The sequence below is a fragment of the Myotis myotis genome, unplaced genomic scaffold, assembly GCF_014108235.1.
Source record: "Myotis myotis isolate mMyoMyo1 unplaced genomic scaffold, mMyoMyo1.p scaffold_m19_p_6, whole genome shotgun sequence".
In the NCBI taxonomy this organism is placed as follows: Eukaryota; Metazoa; Chordata; class Mammalia; order Chiroptera; family Vespertilionidae; genus Myotis; species Myotis myotis.
The window spans coordinates 68,131,860-68,150,548 of NW_023416368.1; the positions used below are offsets into that span (position 1 = coordinate 68,131,860).

General features: G+C 40.2%; 1 protein-coding gene across 3 annotated transcripts in view; it reads right to left on the minus strand.

Annotated features, from left to right (window-relative positions):
* Positions 1-1,064: 1,064 nt before the first annotated feature.
* Positions 1,065-18,689, minus strand: part of LOC118658976 (probable ATP-dependent RNA helicase DDX60) — a 102,166-nt gene continuing 84,541 nt past the window's right edge. For 2 of the 3 annotated variants that reach the window (XM_036314865.1, XM_036314866.1), the window contains exons 34-38: positions 13,332-13,479; positions 11,489-11,631; positions 6,504-6,655; positions 5,213-5,275; positions 1,065-1,810 (exon numbers count right to left, since the gene is read on the minus strand). In XM_036314865.1, the coding sequence (XP_036170758.1) occupies positions 1,711-1,810; positions 5,213-5,275; positions 6,504-6,655; positions 11,489-11,631; positions 13,332-13,479 (606 nt within the window). In that variant the 3' untranslated portion in view covers positions 1,065-1,710. The remainder of the gene's footprint in view (positions 1,811-5,212; positions 5,276-6,503; positions 6,656-11,488; positions 11,632-13,331; positions 13,480-18,689) is intronic. The other variant, XM_036314863.1, reaches the window with a different exon arrangement.

Below are 18,689 nucleotides of genomic sequence, written 5' to 3' on the forward strand. Positions count from 1 at the left end.
AAGCCATGCAGATAATGTTCTACACGTTAACTCTGTAGGCAATGGTGCTAATGACACAAGAACACCTCATACAGTTTTGCCATGGAGTTATTATCATCATACAAAGACACTCACACACATATACAACAGATGCATTTATTAACTGTACATTGTAAAAAAAAACCCCAGATGATTATTTACTATTCATCAAGTGGAAATGGATCATCGTAAAAGTCTTCATCCTTGTTTTCTTCACATTGGGTAGGCTGAAGAAGAGAAAGGGAGGGTGGTCTTGCTCCCTCAACTCCATTGGTGGCAGGGGTGAGAGAGGAGGAAGAGATAGAAGGTGGGGCGGGCAGAAGAGGCAGCCACACTCAGTGTAACTGTATGGAAATACATCTTCATTTTGTCTGATTTTTTTGTTTTCTTTTTCTAAAAATGTTTCTATAGAGTACCAGTCCTTCTTCCACCACTTGCCTTAGTTTCAGTGCCAGTGCCATATAAGGGTCCATGTTGTAAAAGAAGTCAAAGTTGTCTTGAATAATCAGAATCCTTCTGCCTGATTGTCTGATGTCAATTTGTTTTCTGGCTTCTTCCTCATCTTCTGGCATTGGTTCAGAAGCACTCATCTCCATCAAGTCATCTTCTGCTAATTCCTCTGGTACATTGCCTAATAGCTCTTGAATTTCTCTAGGATCCATATATTGAAACCCTTCACCACAATCACCACCTTTTTTTTTTTTGCCATATCCACAATCACTTTCATAATTTCCTTGATTGGCTCTGTCATATTTTATGGTAGTAAGTAAAAAATAGACTAGTATTTACATATATTTTATGCATTCATGACATACGAAACTTTTACTTAATTTTGTTGATCTTCTAGGCTACATGGTTCATTTGTGAGTTTTTTTAAATTATTGGAATATCCAAAAATATGCAATGTATTCATTGAAAAAATTCCATATATAAGTGGACCACACAGTTCAAACCCGATATTCCAGGGTCAAATGTATGCATAAGCTATCATATAAAATAAATGTGTGTGTGTAAATGGATTTTCAGATGCATAGACTGAACATAAAGAGACCAATGGCATGTAGATTAAACCCATTTTATTACTTTGTAGTTTTCAAACAACTTATATACAATTAAAATTAAGCCAAATCATCAGCTATATTTATTTTTCAAACATCAGAGGATTTATACCAAAGTTCACATTTACAATTTTTAATTAGTAGTTTAAGATTACTGGAAGATACTATTTTAATGGCCATAAATCTAAGTCATGTAATCACATTTAGGTCAACTAGAAAGAATCAATTTTAACTTTAGGATAGTGTTATCATTTATTTTAGCCTTAATAGAGACTTTACAAACTATGACATTGTGGAAAAAAATGTTCAGAATGTAATACTTGTTTAAGTCTCACAGAGTAAAAATTATTTTTGTCACTTACAAAGTCCTTGCATTTCCTCAATCAATCTGAAACTAGCTGATACATAAGCATTATTATTCAACTATATAAAGAAACCAAAACTCAAATATAATATACTTTTTTCAGTAGTATTCATAAGAGAACATGGCAGGTTTGATTACAACTCTGACTCTAAAGTGCTTGCTCTTTCTACGTCATCATATATGTATTTGTGAAAAAAAAACATGAGAATCATAAAATATGACTTGAAAAATACCCATGAAAATATTTTAAGTGTTTTGGAAAGACTGTTTTCAGACTTTGTTAAATTTTTCAGAAAAGGTTTTGCTCAATTGTTCAAATGCTAAGACCACATTGTCATCTTCATTTTCACATAGCTCACGCAAGGAAACACTGCAAATGAAAATAAATATATATGAAACACACATTTCAGAGGAGTCAGTATTGTAAGAAGGCAAGCAGAATCAAGTAAATCTCACTAGATGATGAGATGTTAGCAAAATATGAACAAGAAACATATTTTGCAAAAAACCCATGCACAAAAAAACAACAAAGATCACAAGACAACTGGCAGTCTATTACTACAGCCCATGTCTATTACTAAGAGGATTTTAAAACCACCTAATTCCAAGTACCCTGATCCTTCCTTCCTCCCTTCAATAGCCGCCACACAAACTCCCCTTCTCTTCTACAGGTCGCCTATGGAACCTACAGGCAACTACCTCTATGAAAAGCAAAATATTCCTTCCATTACCTGGATGTATGAGAAAATAAAGAACACATGGTGTGGTAAACAGAATAATGGCCCCCAAAGATATTCAAATCCTAATCCCTGGAAATTTATGAATATGTTTACTTCCATGGCAAAGGAGAATTAAGGTTGCAGATAAAATTGAAGTTGCTAACCAGCTGTGCTTGAGATGAGGACATTGCCCTGGACTATCTAAAAAGGCACAGTGTAGTCTCAAAGATCCTTATTAGTAGAAGAGGGAGGCAGGAGAGAATAAATGTCAAAGGGATGCAATATGATACTCTACCCACCAATGCTGGCTTTGAACATAGAAGGGGGCCACGTTCAAGGTAAGGCCAGCTGCCTCTAGAAGCTGGAATAAATAATAAAACAGCTTGTCCTAAAGTCTCTATAAAGGAATGCAAGCCTGTCTACGCCTTGATTTAGCTCAGTGAGATCCATTTTGAACTTCTGGCCTATAGAATTGTAAGAATAAATTTGTATTGGCTTACGTAGTTGGTTGTGGTCATTTGTTACAGCAGCAATGAGAAACCAATAGACAGGTGACAAGAAAGGAGAGATGAGATTCAAAAATGAACACTGCAGTTGGGCTGATCAAGGACTGAAAACAACCAAGATCTGATTTTTATCAGCCTTTTATAAACGTATCTACCTTAGTTCCACTAGAATTCCAGTTTTGTTTTTCCTAGTGTCTTCACTGACAAAATGAATGACCAGATCTATATTTACAACTTTGAATTTCTTCCTAGTCACAGACCTATAATCATGACTAATGGACATTTCTTCCTGAACGATATTCCACAGATATCATAACACTATTGTTGGTTGTTAGTCTCCAACTCTCCTCTGAACGCTTATGTTTCCTATATATCATTAACTAAAATAGAAACCTTGGCATCTTCTCCAACTGCATGACATTTATTGACTGACAAGTTCTTTGATTCTATGTTTAATTTTACTTAAGTAGAGTTGGTATACAATATTATATTAGTTTCAGGTGTACAATATAGTGATTTGACATTTATAATCCTTACAATGTGATCACCACACTAAGTTTAGTAATCATCTGTCACAATGCAAGGTTATCATAATATTATTGACTATACTTACTTTCATCTCTTTCACCCATCCCATATCCCCCATCCCCTTCCTCTCTGGCAACCATCAGTTTGGCCTCTGTTTCTCTGAGTCTGTTTTTGTTTTGTTTTGTATGTTTTTGTTTTTTCAGATTCTACTCTCTCATAAATATTTCTCTAACCACTCTTCTTCAACATTACTTCTATTTCCTTAATTCAGACCCTCACTTATTCTCACCTGCATGACTGTTACAGCCTTTGAGCTTCTACCATTTACATAAACCATACACTGTAGACTCATATTACACTCATTCTATGCACTGCCTACACATTGCTCCAAATAGTAAGCTCAAACTCCAAATTATGATAATGAAGACCCTTTCATTCATACACACACACACACACACACACACACACACACACACATTGTCTTTAAAGCTGCTTTAAGCAACTCCCCATCCCTATCACAATCCCATATTCTACATGCCACCATACTGCACTTAAAGCCTATGCCTGACATATCAGGCCCTTTCCCAATTCTGTCCTTTGAAAGCACTATTCCCTCTGCTCCATTCTTTATGACTTGGTCAAAATGTTACTTTGAGAATCCTTTTCTGAATTCAAGGTAGAGTGGGTCACCTTTTATCCATCATCCTAGTACTTATTACCTTTGTAATATTTTCTCTCAGTACATTGTAAGATTTTTTTAAAGCAAGAATATGTTTAATAATTCTATCTCAAATGTTTAGACTACACCTCAAACCAATAATACTTTGATACTTTTATAAAAGTGAATGAATGAATGAATGAATTAATGATTTTCCTAGGCTCAGCTTTTGAGAGAGCTCCAAAGTCTCTTAATATTGGAGTGCTCTGCTGGCCCTAATGTGGATAACTATGAACACGTAAGGAATACTCAATCTAGAGCAGTTCCCTCTGCTTCACCATTCTAAAAGTTTCATTCTCCATATAAAAAGTCCAAACATGTCTGATTAATCTCAGATAAAAGAAATAAAATGACCTTATTAGCAAAAACCCCATAAACAAGGGATTCATGGCAAATTATATGTGTATGTGTACAATTTTTTAAAGATATTATTTTATTGATTTTAGAGAGAGGAAGTGAGAGAGACAGGGAGATAGAAACATCAATGATGAGTGAGGGACTCTTTGATCGGTTGCGTCTTCCACGCCTCCAACTGGGGATCGAACCCACAACCCAGGCATGTGCCCTGACCTGGAAATCTAACCATGACCTCCTGGTTCATAGGTTGACACTCAATCACTGAGCAACACCAGCCAGGCATATATATATGTGTACAATTTTTAAAGTCACAGAAATAGGAACATTCATAAAGTATTGAAGTGCATGCAGACTGGAGGCATCAGGAAGATTAATATTTAACGAGGCAGCACTAGATGGTCCTAAGGAGAACCTGCTAGTGGAGCCTAGGAATGGGGGTATCCACACAATATTTGGAATTACTTGGGTCTCCACTGGGCTCTGTTAAAGATTAAAATAGGAAGCCAATATGAGAGATCAGAATTGGAGGAAGCCTGGAAAAAACACTAGATAAAGCAAGAGTCAAGAATATGTAAGTGGATACAAACCAGAAACCTGATGGAGCCCTAAGGGGCCCTCTGAAGTATCATGTGTCTGATGTACACTGATGATGGAAATTGAGAAATTCAAGATTATTGAGGTTTTAGAATATTGCTGTCTATTGGTGCACAGTGCCTGGGGCTGAGACTGGTCTGGATGCTACTTTATGTCAAATGGATTTGGGAATTAACTCTAAGGTAGAAATAATGTAACAGGATGTTGAGAAGTTCTGAAAAGTTTTGGGGAATTGAAATTCATAGCACTTAAAAGGTTCAATGATACCTGTAAGTATGAACTTAACATTTTTCAAATTACCACTAAATTACTGGAAAATTTGAAATCGGTATTTAAAAGCTATAACAAACCTGATAGATTGAAGGGTGAGTGAAAAATCTTTCAACAGCTCATAAGCGTCTCCTTCATTCATCCTAAACAAAACAATATTTGGAAAAATCAATGGTGCAAAAACATTAAGGAACTTCTTATTCCATATCGAAATGTTAGATTCATCAATAATAATGGATTGCTTTTGTCTTCCAAGAGGTATTTACCAGAATCGTTTCTACCACAGACTCCCAAAAGATAATTTAACCTGTGGAAATGATGACTATGAATTCAATAACAAGTATCACAGCCACAGATGACTAACAAAAATCAGAGTCTGACCATTTCAGGAGAAATCCAAAGTAGGAAAGTAAAACTCAACAGAGTGAATGAGAGCTAGATACTCAAATGGGAAGAAGTAAATAAATTGTTTACTAATATCATGGCTGCTTTATTTACAACAGTGAATTTTATTTTTTAAATGATTACTATTTCTCAAGAGTATTAGAAGTTACAAATTCTTTAATTTAATAAGGACTGTTCAAAATTTAGGTAAAACGCATACTGAATCCTGATTGTGTGCTCACTGCCTGGGCCAATTTCCCCATTCCGAGGTAAACTCAAGAGGATGTATTCCTGCTTACTATTTTAAAAATGGTTTCCCTGCCTAAGAACTAAAACAATTGTCTTTTTTTATTCAGTCCTCAAATGTGTGAATTATATACTTTCTATATAGTTCTATCATGAAGAGCTTGTAATTATTATTGTCACTCAGTTTCAAAATATCTAGTAATGAATAAATAGGATACTTAATAAAAATATATTTCTACATTTGTACTAGTGACGGATTCGTGCACATTGAAAGGAAATTAATTAAAAGGTGGCCAGTGGGGCGGGACTGGGTGAGAAGGACCGGACACACCCTGGAGCCAACTTCCCGCGGACCCTCCCCAGCGTCTGAGTCTGTAGAGTGAGCGAGGTAACCTCCGGCAGGTGGGGTTCCTCAGCCTGGCCTGTGAGGATCAGGCAGAAAACAGCTCTCTGACATCCCCCAAAGGATCCCGGAGTGAAGAGGGCACTTTGTAAAGTTGCTGTCCTACAGGGTGTGGAAAGCAAATGCAAGTGTGCAGTTACCCAGATTCGGGGCTTAAAATTCATTAAGTTCATTCATTTAATATACAAATATGGAAACAGAGATCAACCTAGAGATAGAGATGGAGATGGACATAGATATAGAAATAGAGATGAAAGAAAGAGGTAGACATGGGCAGGGATGTGGACATGGAGGTAGAGAAACAGGTATTGATTTACACGGAGAAAATTAAAACATACCTGTTGTCCTGGACTAATCCTGTCAAGGAACCATGCTTATAGAAATCAAGTGCATAAGCATTAAGTGGCATTCTTCTTCCTTGGCTATCAAATCTGTGCGGCCAAAGCACAGGAGCCTGAGCATGACTGATACCAATTGTGCGTAGAATGACCTGAAGAAATACAATTTTTCTTAATTTATTCATTCATAATTAAAGTTCATAATTTCTTACACTGTGCTTTTCAGTTACTTCCTTAAACCAGCATTTCTAAAGCACACTCTTTCAGTGAGGGAAGAGGGTGTCTTTCATACACACTGGGGTGTGCTACCCTAAGCAACCCCAGAAAATAGCTTGGATCCATCTATGAACATTATTGCTGCACAGCATATTGATGGCAATTTCAACCACCCAGCCTAGAATACAGCAAGACTCACTAGGAAAGGAAAGCTAATTGAAAAATTCATCATTATCCTAATTGGTACAGGAAATATCTTTATAAACACAGCATCAGGGAGCTTGTACCTTGTATGTCTCAGGAGAAGAGTTCAATTGAACAACTCTAACACTGTTTATAGTCCAATTACCAGAATAAAAAGGAAGGGGAGAGGCAAGGAAGAAAGAAAAGAAGGAAAATAAGTAAAGGAAGAAAGAAAATCAAGAGTTTTCTATGTCTGCTCTTTTTTTTGAAAACTGTACTTTGCGGGGCCAATAGGAACGCTAGTATATTGTCGGTAAGAGTGTAAACTGGTACAATTTCATTCTAAATGACTTGGTAGTAGCTTGGAAAGTTACTGTTAGTAACATCCACTTGGATATTTTTATTCCATTATGATCTAGATAATCATTTTGACCCTAAAACTCCAGAAAATGTATACTCAAATGAAACTGTTGCACATGTGTACCAGATGTTCATAGTAACTCTATGAATTATAAAGACTAGAAACAAACACAAACATTTATTTACAGGAGAATAGATCAATACATTGTTTTACTTCCACACTATGAAATATTATGAAGTAGGAAAAATAAAATAGAGCTTTATGCCCATGAATGAATCATATGGGCATAGTGTTAGGTGTATAAAGCAACTTCTAGGAGACCACAGTAAGTATTCCTTCACTTTTTACAAAATTCAAAAGCAGAAAAAATGAAATGAGATTTTGGTATCTGACATTTTAAAGGAGAAATAAAAACGCAAAGTTTAGAACAGTTGATATCATAAGGAAAGCGGAGAGATAAGTGAATGAAATAGAGGAGGGGCACATGGCTGTTATTAGTTTTATGCCTTATAGTTTACCTCTATGCCATTTAAAGATATGTATGTATGCATATTTAGGAAGGCAGTAGAATGTAATGAACAATAGAGCAAAATATGTTTTAAGATATTATAACTTACACTAGTAAAGTAAGTTTGTATAAAGCAAGTTGGATAAGGCACAGGGCATGTTACATTACCAAGCAATACGCTGGAAATATTCACAAGAGCAAGATGCTTCAAAATAGATGAAATAGACCTGCCCCCTTCTCTCAAACACATCAAGCACTTCATGCCCTGTACTTAAAAGATCACTGCTAATTGATGGTGATTGCACGGCAGTAAGACATAGACATTATATCCTATTATATCTGTGTCAGTGTCTCTTCAAAAGACATGCAAAATTTCGCACAAGGAAACAAAAGTGAATGGTACATAATGTTCATAAGTTGAATTAACTGTATGATAAAAATAAGTGGAAATTATAGTACTTAAAAATTAATATCTTTTTTCAATGTGAAATAAAATTATTCCAAAATCTCTTAGGTAAGTAACTGTTTGTGATTGCACAAATAAAATACAGGGGGGGAAATCTTCATAAAAGTACTGGTCTTATAAGCTAACATGCACTCCTTTATTATTTCTATACTCGGAATCCTCATTCTTCAAAGGCAGTTTATTATAAGACACTACTCATATGGGGTAAAGCTCTACAGAGCTATCCGCATAAGAGCTTCACGCAGGATCTGGAGCAGTGGACTCCAACTTGTTTTGGCCTTTTTTGTTTGGTTTAGTTTTGTTGTTGTTGTTTTGTTTGTTTGCCTCAGACACCACTTCCTTTATTTTTTCCTCAATCACAGTTTACATTTACATTATTTTGTATTTGTTTCAGGTGCAGAGCACAGTGGTTAGACACCCATATACTTTATAAAGTGGTCTCCCTGATATGTTCAGAAACCACTTGGCACCATCCATAGTTATTACCATATTATTGACTATATTCCCTATGCTGTTCTTTATATCCATGTGACTATTTTGTAACTACCAATTTATACTTCTTAATCCCTTCACCATTTTCACCCCAGTCTTCCAAACCCCCTACAATTTGTTTTTAAATCATGTTCCTTATCAGTAAAAATAAGTTTATTTCCTGCTTCTTTCATAAATGCTTTATTCTCATTATATAAAACAAATAGCCTCCCCAACTTACTGTTGTACATTTCCTTAGGATTTTAAAATGTGCAGAGCTTTCCTATTGAAAAAGTGAATGACTTTAAAAACTGCTTAACATTTTTTAAATTAGATCATCTTGAATTATTTGAATTCAACAAAATTGAAGGTGGATCTAATCAAGTTGTTAATGAAAAGAACATTAAAGTATTTTTGATGATCATTCAGTGATTTGGGAAATACAACTCAGAAGATTTTAGAATTGTGTATTATTGTTATAACAAAAGTTGTTCCATCTCTACCACTTATCTATTTAAATAAGGTTTCTCAGGATTCAAATTAAGATTTGATGCTGAAACCCTGACTCTTTCTGAAAATAACTAAATATTCATAGTTATATGGACTAATTAAAAAAGAAAGCCTCACTCATCTCATTAATATATACATTTCTAATACAATAATTAATTTACTTTTAGTAATTACTTCTCAAAATTTATATTTTATCTAAGTTTCTGTGATCAACAGAAAATAACCATTACTTTGGAATTACATACTATTTCAGCTAAGAAATATGAGATAGGGTGACTTCATTAGGATGATCACATTAAAGGAAAATTGTGTGGAGAAATGCAGAATCCAAATGCAGGAGAAAGAGAACTACACCAAATTTTAAATCATTAAAAATTTAATTATTGACTTGCCTTTAACTTGAAAATTATGGCATTGAAACACTTCTTTTAACTTGAAAATTATGGTATTAAAACACTTTGGACTTTTATTCCATTCTATACATTTAAAAAGAATGATGCAATGGTTTATTTTTTTTTATTTATTTACTTATTTATTTTAATCCTCACCTGAGGATTTTTTTCCATTAATTTTTAGAGATAGTGAATGACAGAGAGAAATATAGATGTGAGAGAAACATATCGATTGGTTGCCTCCTGCAGGAGCCTACAATCAAAGTATGTGCCCTTGACTGAAATCAAACCCAGGATCCTTTGGTCCTCAGGCCAACGCTCTATCCATTGAGCCAAATTGGCAAGGGTTGCAATGGTTTTATATTAACACTAGAGGCCCGGTGCACAAAATTCATCTTGTGGTTTGGGGGGGGGGGGGTTGGGGTGGTTCCCCTCAGCCTGGCCTGCACCCTCTCGCAATCCAGGACCCCTCGGGGGATATCTGACTGCCAGTTTAGGCCCAATCCTGCAGGTATCCCTGTGGGATCTGGCCAAAACTGGCAGTTGGACATCCCTCTTGCAATCAGGGACCACTGGCTCCTAATCACTCACCTGCCTGCCTGCCTGATCACCTCTAACCACTCGCCTGCCTGCCTCATCACCCCTAATCACTCTTCCTGCCTGCCTGGTCGCCCCTAACCACTCAATTGCCTGCCTCATCGCCCCTAACCACTTGCCTGCCTGCCTCATTGCCCCTAACCACTCACCTGCCTGGCTCATTGCCCCTAACCCCTCTGCCTGCCTGCCTGATTGCCCCTAACCACTCTGCCTGCCTGCCTGATCATCCCTAACCACCTCTGCCTCACCCCCACTACCAAGGCTTTGTCTAGAAAGACATCCAGAATGATGTCCGGAAAGTCGTTCAGCTGTCTGTTCTAATTAGCATATTACCCCTTTATTATTTAGATATAAATGTTTTTTGGAAGCTTCAAACTACATCATTAGAAATTATTTAAATAAATAATAAAAATGTATGTGTCCATTTAAAATGTATGAGGGTTTCTATAGTTTTAAAAAACTCTTTCAAGTGCTATCAGACTATTTTACATGATAGAAGACTAATTTTAGAATCAAATGGAGTTGAGATATCAGTGTCATTCCATAATATCAAATGTAACAAAATTTATTTTCTTTCTCAAAATTTGTATTAAGATATAAATTATATTTCTGAAAGTATATTTCAACATTCTGATTATTTATTCAGCATATTCCAAGTATGTTGAGTTCTTTGTACTCCATTTTGGGCATCAGTGATCCAGAATATATATGGGATTTACAGCAACTATAGCAATACTGGGAAAGCCCAAAGGTAATTTTATGTGCTCTTTTCATAGCAAGCCTGTGTCAGTATCCCCTAGATTCTTCAAGGATGGAAGACAAGTGATGGTCGTGGAAGTTTTATATAGTGGAGCAGGGTCCCTCAGGCCAATACTAAGAAACAGATCATACTGGCCTAAGAGCACAATTTTCTGGATATTCCTATAGACACCCCTGGATTCTTTTTTAAAAATATATATATATATTTTATTGATTTTTTTTACAGAGAGGAAGGGAGAGGGATAGAGAGAAACATCAATGAGAAAGAAACATCAATCAGCTGCCTCCTGCACACCTCCTACTGGGGATGTGCCTGCAACCAAGGTACATGCCCTTGACCGAAATTGAACCTGGGACCCTTCAGTCTGCAGGCTGACACTCTATTCACTGAGCCAAACCGGTTAGGGCACCTCTGGATTCTTTTACTATTTTCAGTTTGGACATGAAGTGAAAGCTGCCTAGAGATATATATTCATTCTTTTCTTAAAGACCATTTATTTATAAACTCCATTTTCTACTTACATGGCTTGGAGTTGCTGGTTGAAGCAAATCACCATCAGAGTTCCCAGAGAGACAAACAAATGGAGAAATAGCAACTCTTCCTTCCTTGCAGCTCATCAAGTGAGACACAAGTTGGGAGTCTTCACATTCTTTCCCTGTGAAATCTGGCCATAATAGGTTGGGATAAATTCATTTTTAAAAATTAGCCAAATTATCAAGCCTTATGTACCTGCTGTGGACCATGCAATTTTCCAGAACCTATATCATAATGAAGACTGAGTAAGATATATCATATAAAGTAAATAGCATATCTTGGCACAGGATATATTCAGTAAATGTTAGCTATTAATATTATTATCAATACAAAATTTTGTTTTATATTTTATATTAGTTGTTTTGATCAACATGTAATAAAAATCTAAATCTAAATATATTTTTACTGATTTCCTAGAGCAGTGGTTCTCAACCTTCTGGCCCTTTAAATACAGTTCCTCATGTTGTGACCCAACCATAAAATTATTTCCGTTGCTACTTCATAACTGTAATGTTGCTACTGTTATGAATCGTAATGTAAATATCTGATATGCAGGATGGTCTTAGGCGACCCCTGTGAAAGGGTCATTCGACCACCAAAGGGGTCGCGACCCACAGGTTGAGAACCGCTGTCCTAGAGGAAGGGAAAGGGAGAGAGATAGAAACATCAATGAGAGAAAATCATTGATTGGCTGCCTTCTGCATGTGTCCTATTGGGGATTGAGCCTGAAACCAGGGCATGTGTCCTTGAATGGAATCACAGCTGGGACCCTTCAGTCTGCAGGCTAATGCTCTGTCCACTGAACCAAACAGGCTAGGGGCAAAGACTAAATTTAAATTCTATGCTCTTTAACACATAATTATTGTTATTTTCTTGGTACTTTTTCCCACCGAGCTCAGATTTGGCCTCAAAATCTATCTAGACAGGGTGTTCCAAGTAACCACTATCAGTAGGATTGGAAATATTTTTTCCAATCCTTTTCTTACAAAGTACCAGATTACACATTCAAAATTGGCTCCAATTTATAATGGAGGCAAGATATTCACTTTGCCTCCTCTGAGATGCTCACAGTGCACCACTGTTATTATCTGCTTCTGTTCATGTTGCTTCCCACTTTAATAGACCCAGAAAGCTACAAGTCTTTGACTTTTTTTCAATTGAGGATGTTAGGATATAACATAATCAGGAAATTACTACCCACAGCTCAACCCATTCCCTTTATCCTAGTAACTTATTTCCTCTTTACTTTCCCCTAGATGAATAGTTCCATCTAATAGCTTGTGAAACACAACAGCAAAGACTAATAGTGTGTGCCTATGTGCTAGGCACAGTTTTAAGATATTCACATATGTTACCTTAATTATTTAAACCTCACTCAAACTAAGTAGATAATACTATTGTTGAGAAAATTGAAGCATGAATATGGTGATCATTTGTCCAAGGACTCACTGCTAATAAGTAGCAGAGCCAAAGTATACATCCAGGTATCTGCTAAGAGTCAATGTTTGTTAACACAATGTATATTTCTTCTCAAGGGAAAAAAGGTGACTAAATAGTCTCTAGGTTCTCCTCATCTCATAGATGTTCTTACTCCAGGATTGACCCAAAAGCAACCTTTAATCAAGATGGTTTATGAATGACTCTATTGAGTTTCAATCTCCATTGCCCTTTTAATTTTTAATAATTCCTTTCTTTGGAAAGCAGAAGGAACCTTCTAATTCTAAGACAGCCTGCTATTTCCAGGGCTCTGTTCTTCTTCTGGGATAAAATATTCTTAGGCAAGATTATTTATGTTTTAAGTTGTTCCACAATGAAGATAGATATACTTACTTATTTTTGACAATGGAAGTTGATATTCCTGTTTCATATCAGCCAATTTGGAAACAATTAGTAGGAAGGAGGCAAAGTCCTTTGTAATTTGCATGTTATATTCATGTAAAGCAGCATTAAAATCCTCAGGGAGATCCTCAAGGAACACCTAAATGATCAAGGAGATCATCAAGAACTCAAAATGGTGAAGTATTTTGTGAAGAGGTCCATATACATTCCTTGAAAACTGAAATTTTGGAAGAAGGCCAAAGATCATTGCAATATGATTCTTCAATTATCTATTTCTTTAACAATATAACGCTTTTGTTCCTTCATCTATGAAATTAAGGTAACATTCACTTTAGTTTCCATTTGCATTTATCAAAACCAATAACTTTGCTCCTAAAAATATGCTTTCATGCTACTTCATCTAAACCACTTTTTAAATATAAGCATGGCTTCAAATGAAGTAGACTTGTGAATAGCTCAAAACAAATCTAGTGATATATTTGGAGAGCAAGCAACAATACAAAATATATTTCTATGCCTGGAATAAACCTCACTCCTTTGTGAAGGTTATGAAAACCTCACTGGATTCATTTTGTTAATTATTCGTTCGCATTACAATTCTATTGAATAATAGAGAAACATGGTAATTAACCATAACTTTGCTAACCTTCCCATTGGCTAATCAGCAGGATATGCAAATTAACTGCCAACCAAGATGGCGGACGGCAGCCAGGCAGCTGAAGCGAAAAGGAGGCTTGCTTGATCCAGAGAAGGAGGAAGCCAACGCTCCCCGCCTGCAGCTGCTAGGCACTGAGCTTGCATTCTAAGAAACAATGTTGCAATTATAGAAGCTAAACAAACCCCATGCTTTCAGCAAGCCAGCTGAGCTGGAGTTGCAACAGTGTTTCAATTATAGAAGCAAAACAAACCAGATACCTGCTTTCAGCAGCTGAGGTCTCAGAGCTGGAGCCAAGCCTCAGAGCTAAAGCCAGCTCTCAGTTCCAGTGAGAGCCATAGAAGGTAAATAAATCCCAGAATAAAAAAAAAAAAGAAAAAAAGGAGAGGTTGGGAGCTTCAGTCACCCGCCAGCCTGAAAACGGCCCTCAGCCCCTCACCCAGACTGGCCAGGCACCCCAGTGGGGACCCCCACCCTCAAGGGGGTGTGGCCAGCTGCAAACAGCCCTCAGCCCCTCATCCAGGCTGGCCAGTCACCCAAACGGGACCCCGACCCTGATCCAGGACACTCTTCAGGGCAAACCAGCCGGCTCCCACCCGTGCACCAGGCCTCTATCCTATATAGTAAAAGGGTAATATGCCTCCCAGCACCAGGATCAGCAGAGCCGTGAGGCCTCACACCCCGGGATTAGCGGAGCCACGAGGCCTCCCAGCACTGGGATCAGCAGAGCCGCGATGCCTCCTTGCACCGGGATCAGCGGAGCCTCCCAGCACCGGGATCAGCAGAGCAGCGAGGCCTCCCAGCACCGGGATCAGCGGAGCAGTGAAGTCTCACTGCCCTGGTATCAAGCGGAGCCGCAAGGCCTCCCAGCACCAGGATCAGTAGAGCAGCGAGGCCTCCTAGCACCAGGATCAGTGGAGCAGCGAGGCCTCCTAGCACCAGGATCAGTGGAGCAGCGAGGCCTCCCAGCACCAGGATCAGCGGTGCAGCGAGGCCTCACTGCCCTGGTGTCAAGCAGAGCTGTGAGGCCTCCCAACATTGGATCAGTGGAGCCGCGAAGCCTCCTGGCCCCTGGAGCAGAGTGACAGGGGGCAGCACCAAAACCCCCTGATCGCCCTGCGACTCTGTGTGTGACAGGGGGCGGGGCCACAACCTCTCTATCCGCCCTGCTCTGTTTGTGACAGGGGAAGGCGCCCCAACCCCCTGATCAGCCCTGCTCTGTGCATGATATTGTGGAGCTCCCCAATCACCTAATTGGCCCTGCTGTGTGTGTGACAGGGTGCGGCACCCCAACCACCCCATGGGCCCTGCTCTGGGTGTGATGGGGTGGAGCCGCAACCTCCCCATCGGCCCTGCCCTGAGTGTGACAAGTGGGAGTGCCCCAACCCCCTGATAGGCCCTGCTCTGTGCATGAAAGGAGGGAGTTCCCCAACCCCCTGATCAGCCCTGCTCTGTGGGTGACAGGGTGCAGCGCCCCAACCCCCTGATCTGCCCTGCTTTGTGTGTGACGGGGGTGGTGCCCGAACTCCCCTATCAGCCCTACTCTGTATGACAGGGGGGAGCTCCCCAACCCCCTGATTGGCCCTGCTCTGTGGGTGACAGGGGGTGGCACCCCAATCCCCTGATCTGCCCTGCTCTGTGTGTCACAGGATACAGAGCCCCAGCCCCCGTGATGGGCCCTGCTCTGTGCGTGACAGGGGGCAGCGCCCCAACTCCCCAATCGGCCCTGCTCTCAGTCCTACCAGGGGCTGCACCTAGGGATTGGGCTTGCCCTGTGCCACCCGGGAGCAGGCCTAAGCCAGCAGGCCGTTATCTCCTGAGGTTTCCCAGACTGTGAGAGGGCACAGTGGGGCTGAGGGACACGCCCCCCCCCCGCCAGTGCACAAATTTTTGTGCACTGGGCTTCTAGTCCTACCTAATAAAAGAGAAACATGCAAATTGACCATAACCCCAACACGCTTCCCATTGGCTAATCAGCAGGGTATGCAAATTAACTGCCAACCAATATGGCGGCCGGCAGCCACGCAGCTGAAGCGAACAGGAGGCTTGCTTGCTCCAGTGATGGAGGAAGCCAAGGTTTCCCCACCTGCTGCTGCTAGCCTCTGAGCTGCACTCTAAGCAACTACGTTGCAATTATGGAAGCTAAACTAGCTCCAGAAACCTGCTTTCAGCCAGCCGGGCCTCAGAGCATAGAGCTGAAGTGATGGCAACAGAGTTTCAATTATAGAAGCCAAACAAACCCAGAAACCTGCTTTCATCCCTCAGAGCTGGAGCCGGCTCTCAGCTCCAGTGACAGCTATAGAAGGTAAATAAACCCCAGAATAAAAAAAAAGAAAAAAGGAGAGGCTGGGAGCTTAAGTTGCCCTCCAGCCTGAAAACGGCTCTCGGGCCCTCACCCAGACTGGCCAGGCACCCCAGTGGGGACCCCCACCCTGAAGAGGGTTGACCAGCTGCAAACAGCCATCAGCCCATCATCCAGGCTGGCCAGGCACCCATGTGGGACCCCACCCTGATCCGGGACACCCTTCAGGGCAAACCAGCCGGCCCCCACCTGTGCACCAGGCCTCTATCCTATACTACAGGCAGGGCGGGACAATGCAAGCTGCCATCCGGGCCCCATGTGCAGCCCTGGGCAGCGGGGCATAAGCCCCTCCCCCAGACAGGACCCCTGTGTGCCACCTGAGCCCCCAGCTGGGACCCCCGTGCCACCTAAGCCCCGCACTGCTAAGCCCCGCCCCCAGCCAAAACCCTATGAATATTGGAGAGCAGGAAAGTGCTGCTGGGCCCTGGGTCGCTGTGGTGATCCGGCCATCAGTAAGTAGAAAAGTGCAGCCTGTAGGCAGCCCCCAGCTGCGCCTGATCTGGGAGCAGGGAAGCAAGCCTGGCCTGCAGGCAGATCCAAACTTTGCCTGCTCCCCGGTCGCCATGGTGATCTGGGAGCAGGGAAGCAAGCCTGGCCTGCGGGCAGCCCCAAGCTGGGCCTGATACGGGAGCAGGAAAGCCCAGCCTGTGGGCAGCCCCCAGCTGGGCCTGCTCCCCGGTCGCCATGGGGATCCAGGAGCAGGAGAGCAAGCCTGGCCTGCAGGCAGTTCCAAGCTGGGCCTGCTCCCCGGTTGCCATGGAGACCTGGGAGCGGGAAAGCCCGGCCTATGGGCAGCCCCCATCTGAGCCTGCTCCCCGGTCGCCATGGCGATCCGTGAGCAGGAAAGCCTGGCTTGCAAGCAGCACCCCCATCCTGGCCATAGCTCAAGGGAGAGTACAACATGTAGTGGAGGCCAGGAGCCTGAGAGATCAACACAGAAGGGCTCCTGCTCCAAGCCTCCATGGTGTGGACACACACACACACACACACACACACACACACACAGGACACCTACTCCGAGCCTCTGCTGCCAGACTGTGGCCATCAGTAGAACATCCACTGAGGGCTCCCGGACTGTGAGAGGGGCAGGCTGGGCTGAGGGAACCCCACCCCCCAGTGCACAAACTTCATACACTGGGCCTCTAGTATTAGAATAATAAACAAAATCAGCAAAGTTGCAGTATATAATATCAACATTTAAAATTGAGTGGTGTTTCTGTACACTAAGTATATGAAAAGGAAGGCAACCTCATTCACAATAGCATCAAAAAGGATAAAATACTTAGGAATAAATTTAACCAAATTAGTGAGACATCTCTATACTGAAAAGTATAAAACACTGATGAAAGAAGTTATAGCAGATATGCTAATGAAAAGACATACCATGTTCATGGATTGAAATAATTAGTACTGTTATGATGTCAACACTTTCCAAGTTAATCTACAGATTTGATGCAATTCCTAACAAAATCTCAATGGTATTTTTTACTGAAGTAGAAAAAAACAATCTTAAAATTCATATGGAATCATAAAAAAATCCTGAATAACCAAACTTATCTTGAGAAAAAAAGATCAAAGCTGGAGGCATCACACTTCATTTCAGAATACATTACAAAGCTACAGTAATTAAAACAGTATGGTACCAGCATAAGGACTGGCATAAAGATCAATGTAATAAAATAGAGAGTCCAGAAACAAATCCATAGATATGTGGTAAGCAGATCTTTAACAAGGGAGCCAAGAACATACAATGAGGAAAGGAGAGTCTCTTCAACAAATGGTGTTGGCAAAACTTGATATACACATGTAAAAAAAAATAAAATTGGACCCTTACCATACACTCTATATAAAAATAAACTCAAATGAATTAATGACTTAAATGTAACACCTAAAACCAAAACTTATAGGAGAAAATATAGGTATATTGGTCTTAACAATACTTTTTCTTTTATATAATAACAGAAGTATAGGAAACAAAAAATAGACAAGTGGGACTATATCAAGCTAAAAAGCTCTGCATAGAAAAGGAAATAATAAAGTGAAAAGGCAGTTCCAGAATGGGAGAAAATATTTCTAAACCATCTATGTGATAGAGGCAAAGAACTTGAATAGACATTGCTCCAAAGAAGGCATACAAACAGTCATCATGTGTGTTAAAGTTGCTCAACATCACTAATTATGAGGGAAATGCAGATCAAAGCCACACTGAGATATCATCTCATACCTATTAGGATGACTGTTATCAAAGACAAAACAAACACACACACACACACACACACACACAAAGATAAGAGTTGAAGATGTAGAAAAATCAGAACCCTTAGACACTGTA